Below are 7,316 nucleotides of genomic sequence, written 5' to 3'. Positions count from 1 at the left end.
TGAACTCGTATTACTAGTTTTATGGCAAAATGGTTGGTTTGGGTCACTGTAACGGGTCAAAACTGGTTGTTTTAAAAAGTATCAAAGTTTGGTCCGGGTTAAAACAAGTTTCTGATCAACGTGTAGTTTGGAGAGAGGAAATCAACTCCTTCGCGGGTTGGGTAACGGGTTGGATCAGAGTCGGTATTTTTTTTTTAATTGGTTGAGGCGGGTTGGATTGATCTGAAACACTTCATCCAATTCTTTTTTTTTAAATGAATAATGTTATTTAAAAGGTTATATACATTAAAAATATAAAAATCCATTTAGTTCGACTTGTTTCAGTTTTCTTCTTACTTGTTAATCTGGCTCTGAACATGGAAACTTAAGATTGTTAAGTGGATTCTTAAAACTGAAACTTAACGTTAAATGTCGATTTTCAATGTAGATTTATGAGAAATTTGATGATTTGATTTTAATTAAGAGATTGCTATAAAAAGTATGAACAGATTTATAAAATACAAATGCATTTGGCCCTAGCTAGGGTGATCATGGTTCAGGCTAAACCGAAATCGTCTAAACTGATGATTGATTTGGTGTTGCTGTCGGGTTTTTAAAATTTTTGGCCGGACCGGACAGGTTGTTTTGGCCTACGGTTTATACAAACATCCAATTAACAAAAACCGGACCGAAACACTAATATCTATAAAATTCACGCCTTGGAAAACACATATGCCAACGTTATGAACTGGAAATTTCCAACCTCTGAAGTATTTCAATCCTGTTTATGCATTGAAGGAAAATACTTTAGTTTGTAATGATCTATGGTTCATATCATTTCATATATGGTAAAAACTAAGGGGCTGTTTGGCAACTTCTGAATGGTTAAGTACTGAATCAGTAAGAGATCTGAACCATTAAGTGATGAACCAGCAAAAGGTTTGAATCATTAAGTGCCAGTGTAATGCTTAACCCTTCAGAGGCAAATGTCTAACCAATTCAGATTAGAGGTCTTAACCAATCAGAATTTGTATAATACTTAATCATTCAGAGGCAAATGTCTGAACCATTCAGACATCTGCTCACGAAACAAACAGTCTGAACCATCAAGTGTTAAACTAGTAAGAGCCTCATTAACAAGTAAACAAACAAACAACCCCTAAGATACATAAACTAGTTTATCAGCGTTGCTCGTTTAATAAGCTAAAATCACGAAACCAAACCATTCGTAACACTATTTAGTTTTGATTATCTTAATGCCGACTTGTTTCCAAGTTAATCTCAGTAAGGTATTTATAATGAATGTTTATACTTTATACATTGTATGTTTTAACTTATGAATATAAGAAAAATAGTTTAACTTTTTGAATTTAACGAGAAGACAGGTCCCTATGAAGTATATAAAGTTTTGATCTTAGGGAGCATGATCAAATACAAACCACATTTTGTATACAAACTGTAAGAACCATTTAAAAAGTGTCATATGGCATCATACTAATTATAGAAAAATTATAAAATAATAACCTAAATAATATCAGTCATATTGAATTCCCTATAATTATGCTAACAAGCAATTAATTTTTTATTTGTATCTTCCTTTTGTTATCAATATGCTGATATAAGAAAAGTGCTGATATCATTCACATATGTGCTAAAATCAATTATCTTGATTAATTTTCCTGTGCTAATATAGTTCAAAGTACTACTTTTTTGTACGTATTGTTTTATTATGTGTTAATTTAACTTTTTTAAGTGTTAGAATCTATTCTCATGGTTTGTAGGATAAATATGGTTTGTAAGCTTGTTAAAATTTAATGCAAATGCTTATTATACCCCTGGAATCAGTTATATCCGGCATCATTTAATTGAACATATTGATTTCCTAACTTCTGGCCGGACCTATATATACAGAGCATCCACATAGAATGTCTTGCGACAACACTAAACCGTGCCTTTACGCACCAACCCGACCAGTGAGTAATACCTCAGGCCAACAAGTTAAATGCTTTCAGACTAAGGAGCCAGTACCACACCCGACAGGCTGACAACGTTAAAGCAATGTTCTCGTATGCACTAACCCAACCCAACCCAACCCAACATATCGACCAGCAAGTAATTAGCTGAATAGCTTCAGACCAAGAAGCGGATATGTCACGCAATGTGGAATGTCGGTTCAGCATGAGTACAAATGACTAAGCTGCCCAAGAAGGCTCATGCAACAAAAATACCCTCTCTCTAGAAAAAAGGAAAAAAAAAACACAGATTCAATTCAAGACGTGCATTTGCTACACACTCAATTTGCACAAATTTAAAATCACATAAGCTATAACACATCTCATATTAAAAATCTTTAAAAAGGAGAAATCAACATCACGGTCACCCTAAGTAGGCAGTACAAAAATCCCGAGTATCTTAAAGTCACTCAGTTCAGTTACTGGGGTGGTGGTGGTGGTGGTGGAAAGCGAACTCCTTGATTCTGCTGCCCTTGTGGAGGCGGCGGGATTGGAGGCCTAGGTGTAAAGTTTGACATGCCACCAACAGGAGGCGGTGGAGCTGGAAAGTTTCCCCCAGGTGGCATAGGTCTCGGTGGTCCATTTCCCATTGAAGGAGGAGGCGGCGGCGGCGGCCCCCTAGGTGGGTTTCCCATTGACGCTGGCGGAGGTGGTGGGGGAGCTTGTTGTGGTGGCGGTGGTGGGACACCAGGAGCTGATGTTCCATTGGCTGCTGCAGCCGATGGAGGTTTATTCGTCTCTGGTTGTTTCACCTTGAAGTACAATTGCAACTGTAAAACCGCACATACCACATTAGCATCAGAAATACTTGCAACGATACATGCCAACAAACGAAAATAAGGTACACATGATACTAGGGCTGTAAACAAAGAACAGTTGTTCGGCGGGAAGTTTATTTATGTTCGTTCGATTAGCTTAACAGACGGACACGAACAAAAAATTTCGTTCGGTTAGCTTAGCGAACGAACATGAACAAAGGTCTCGTTCGTTCGACTGCGTTCGTGAACGTTCGGTTACTTTCACATCCGTTCTGTTACATTCGTCCGTGTTCGTTTGATTATATTAAAAAATTAACAAATAATAAACATTTTACCTAACATACTGAAAACTCGAACCCTATTTTTTTGTAAGTCAGCTAAAATTTGGACATTCAAGACAGTTTTTGGGATAATTAAGTCTACATTAGTTAAACTTTGAATAATTATGTCTAAGGGGCTGTTTGGCTAAGCTTATTGGAATGACTTATTTACTTATTCCTCTCACATGATAAGCTAACCCAAACACCTTTTAACTTTTCAAAAAGTAAATAAGTCACTAAAACAAGCTTAGCCAAACAGCCCCTAAGTAATTCTGGATAATTATGCCTAAGTTAGTTAAACTTGATTCATCGTTTGATGGTTGTAGTAGACTTCTTCTGTTTTGATTTATCATTTGATGGTTGCATTTAATTACTTATGTTCAACGTTTAAGGTTAAAAATGTTTTTATTTTTATTTTCACATCAAATGTTTGTTTACGTTCGTTACTATTTGTTTGCATTCGAGACCAATGTTCATGAACTGTTCGCGAACAACTGAATTTCCTTAACGAACGGACAACGAACATGGTCTTGTTCGTGTTCGTTCGGTTCGATTACAGCCCTACATAATAGTTGCAGGCAAAGTTGACTTGTTTATATTCAACTTATGGGCAGATCTCTTGTCAAAAACTAAAAAAATAAGCAGCTATTCAACAGGACGTAGTAAAAATGTGTAAAGAATTATTACCGTAAACATTTTGGAATCTGGATCCCAATGATTGAAAAACTTAGGGGTAGATTTGTCAATTTCTGTACTAGGGACCTGCAAAATAAATTGCATTGTCAGCACTTCATATGTGTATAAAATTATATGTGTGTGTGTAATAATAGTTACAAAACTGGAAAAGAAATACCTTGAAACCAATAGTCTCGTATGGTTCAGCTGCAAACAGAAGATACTGGTATCTCTTGTCAAAAGACTCGACCCTCTGCAGATGTAGCATAAATGAAAAAATCATTAGTTCGATCTTTTAGATGACAACACATGTAACAAGTTCAACATGATCATAGAATAGTAAAAAAGGCTATGCAGTTAATGCGGTAAAATATCGGTCAATATAGCCGATTATATCGGTACCGATATTTGACACCGATATTTTACTAGGGGACCGATATCTCACCGATATTAACTGCACAGAAAAAAGGCCATACCTGCTCAAAGGATGACATGAATCTATGTCTTGGCTTTGTAAGATCTTCGATTTCTGGATATTCAATCTGTTTGAAACCAAATACATGATTGAAAAATTAGTAACTTCTGATTATCAAGATAAATAATAACAAAAGCATAAACATTGATCTAATACGGATCGTATTTTTAACGGCACCACTCACATTCACAAAGTCACTTCACTTCAGTTTTGTAAAATAAAAACAGAGAAATACTGTTCCGTAAAGGCAAAATATATACCTGGAATAGCAAAGACCTTTGCTTTGTTTCTGGATCATACTGCTTCGTCACTCGATAGCCAGGTCGACCAATCTTAACTGCACGATTATTACAATTGATGTTAAACCATTCTTAAAGTATAAATGATATGTATAGTGCTAAAAAAATGCTGTTGAATATAATGCACAAAATGGTTGAGAAAATAGTGAAGTCAGCCGCAACGAAAAGTGGTATTAACTATTAAGCATTTTAGAAAGTCGAACAAGGATTATTGATTTCTCACATAAATTTTCTCAACTTGGCGAACAACATACTCCCAATTAATTCATCAACTAATTTTAACGTTATTTTACTAATTTCGTGAAAATAACCAGTCACAGTATTCGTCCCTGAAGCCACGAATTTCGTATTGGTACGTTTCGTACCATACGGAATTCGTATGAGTATCGTACGGTTCCAATTCGCGAATTGCAGACATTAATTCAGCGTATTTTTATACATCAAATTTCAGACATCAATTCAGCGTATTGCGGCATTGCGCTAATGAATTCATTCAATTCCGTTTTCTAAAGTAGCGAATTTGTAGGTATAATACGTATTAGGGTTTGGAAACGGCGCGTATGAATAGAATTGGCGGGATTATAAAAAAGCGGGAGACACAGAGAATACGAATGGACGTTTCCGTAATTCTGATCAATTACCAAAACCCAGAAACCCATAATCATCTTTATATATATACTGATTTCTTACTCAATTTCACTGATTTCATCCTCAATTTCACACATTCACAATCAAATGGCTTTTTGGGGAAAAAAGCAATTAGTAATTTTTGCTTTAATTTGTGTATACTGAACCGGACGTAATAGTACACCGAACCGAATCGTACCGAAATGAACCTACCCCCCTCCGAACCGAATTCACACCCACTAGCGAATCGCGAACCCGAACCGGAGCGAACCGCGAATTAGGTGACATTGAAAATAACGTTAAAACAGGGGATACATTAATCATGCATCATGTGGTAGCGTTGATAGCCGAAAGACAAGGGGGTACATGCACTAATCGGTAGTTGTCTCAATTGCCGAGTGTTATGTGCCTTATGTCCAAGGCTTGATGCAAAACTACTATCGAGCCGGCAGTCTCACTGGAAGCAACCTCTCTATTCCTACGGGGTAGAGGTAAGGTTGTCTACATCTTACCCTCCTTGGACCCTATCTTAACTTTGCTATTGGTGGGATTTACTGAGTATGTCCGTGTTCGTAATTGCATTGTTTATCGAATACTACGATTTTGTCATTTTCGTAATTGCATTGTTTATCGCTAAGGCATAAGGGCACATTTTTCAAGCTCGAACAGGGTACGTGAGTTACCTGACTTGCGAAGATTAAGAGTCCGCTTATGTGGAAGGGGCTGGGCGGGAGCATCTTTGGCCTCACGGGCAGCTCTCTTAGCCAAATTAGTCTGATGGCGTTTCCCCTGCGTGTGGGCCAAGTAATTGCCCTCATTATTATGCAGCGTCAAGCACAGCTTACACTCATAGCTGCAACAAATTAACGACAACAACAGTTAGTAGTTAGTATCAATTGAAAAAGAAACCCTAGGGGAGGGGGGTTAGGTTAAGTTTACCTTCCGAGATGGTTGCGCATGAAATAGGGATCTTTGGCAAGGTCGATGGTTTCGAGAGCCAGCCTCCGCAGTCGCTCACGGCGGTCGATGGCCTCGTTTTGGGCCGAGGCGGCGCCTCCGCTTCCTGGTTTCGAACCCCATTCTCGATCCATCTTTCTTTCTTTCTGCGTCGAGTAAGGGAGAGAGACTTGAGTTCAACTATATAAACAAATAAATAAATATTTGGTCGGTCTATCCGTCTATTTATTTAGGACAATTACATATTTCAAACTTAAAAAAAACTTAGTTGCGTATTTACCCAACTAAAAATTAAAATTACATATATCTTTTTTCTTAATTATTAAACTAGATTATAATCCCGTGTATTACACGGGTTAAAAAAATAAAATTCAAATAGTTAATAACGAAGATTTAACAATTATAAAACGATATTTTAAGACACTTTTCTGATATCCGAACAAAATTTTATTTTATCTATGATCAAAACTTGTGATGTTTGTCAAGTTTATAAATATAAAAACATTTGAACCATCGATTAGAAGACAAACTGTATCATCGACTTTCTCACGACGTGAACCCAAGTTTTATTTAAATAACAGTGGTCTTAATTTATTAGTTCTAAAAATATTGTTGTAATGTTTAGATTAGGCATATAGCAATTAGCCAATTAGATAAACTTATAGCTACAAAATAATATTTAAATTAATTAGGTAAGTATAAATTATCGGTAATTATTAAGTTATAGAACTTTAAAATTTAAACATATAGACTTGAGTTGCATCTTAAAAAAAATGATTGTTTTTGGATAAATTTATTAGTATGATAAATGTAGTTATTATTCTTCATGTATTTTAAATATATTAAATAAATAAATTATTTGTTAAGCAAGAAAATCGTTCCCTCCCCCCTCGTTATGAAAATGCTCGATATTTGTTTCAATTATTAAGATATAATTTCTAATCTAGTAATTAATATAAAGAAGAAAATCGTTCCCTCCACCCTCGTTATGAAAATGCTCGACATTTGTTTTAATTATTAAGATATAATTTCTAACCTAGTAATTAATATAAATAAATAATAAGATAATTTATGGAACTTTATCCGTAATTTCTTAACATCTGAGCCCCCAACGTCTTTTTTTCTAACCTTTTTAACCCCTAACACTAACCCCATCCATTAAATGTTAGGGGCTAAAAGGGTTAGAAAAAAGACGTTAGGGGTCAAAAAGATTA

At 35.7% G+C, this 7,316-nt stretch overlaps 1 protein-coding gene and 1 long non-coding RNA gene across 2 annotated transcripts; one reads left to right on the top strand and one right to left on the bottom strand.

The window, feature by feature from the left end:
• Nucleotides 1-2,225: 2,225 nt before the first annotated feature.
• On the bottom strand, nucleotides 2,226-6,303 carry LOC110898522 (splicing factor 3A subunit 2). The gene is made up of 7 exons (XM_022145315.2): nucleotides 6,085-6,303; nucleotides 5,829-5,998; nucleotides 4,480-4,556; nucleotides 4,221-4,286; nucleotides 3,923-3,997; nucleotides 3,757-3,831; nucleotides 2,226-2,761 (listed from the first exon to the last, which is right to left on the bottom strand). Exons 1-7 carry the CDS (start codon nucleotides 6,234-6,236, stop codon nucleotides 2,411-2,413), a joined length of 966 nt encoding a protein of 321 aa, XP_022001007.1. The 5' UTR covers nucleotides 6,237-6,303; the 3' UTR covers nucleotides 2,226-2,410.
• Nucleotides 4,831-5,212, top strand: LOC110898523. Its single transcript, XR_002569469.2, has 2 exons — nucleotides 4,831-4,945; nucleotides 5,045-5,212. It is a non-coding gene; the product is annotated as an uncharacterized LOC110898523 (long non-coding RNA).
• Nucleotides 6,304-7,316: the final 1,013 nt, after the last annotated feature.

The sequence above is a fragment of the Helianthus annuus genome, chromosome 6, assembly GCF_002127325.2.
Source record: "Helianthus annuus cultivar XRQ/B chromosome 6, HanXRQr2.0-SUNRISE, whole genome shotgun sequence".
Taxonomy (NCBI): Eukaryota; Viridiplantae; Streptophyta; class Magnoliopsida; order Asterales; family Asteraceae; genus Helianthus; species Helianthus annuus.
Note: the sequence above shows the minus strand (reverse complement) of the source record. Positions and strands in the feature narration are given on the sequence as shown.

What these genes read in the sequence shown, in the direction of transcription:
- LOC110898522 (XM_022145315.2), bottom strand. Translation starts at nt 6,236, where the DNA reads ATGGATCGAGAATGGGGTTCGAAACCAGGAAGCGGAGGCGCCGCCTCG. An exon ending in ATGCGCAACCATCTCGGAAG is followed by an intron (nt 5,999 to 6,084) that starts GTAAACTTAACC and finishes AATTTGTTGCAG; the next exon opens with CTATGAGTGTAAGCTGTGCT. An exon ending in TCTTAATCTTCGCAAGTCAG is followed by an intron (nt 4,557 to 5,828) that starts GTAACTCACGTA and finishes ATAATCGTGCAG; the next exon opens with TTAAGATTGGTCGACCTGGC.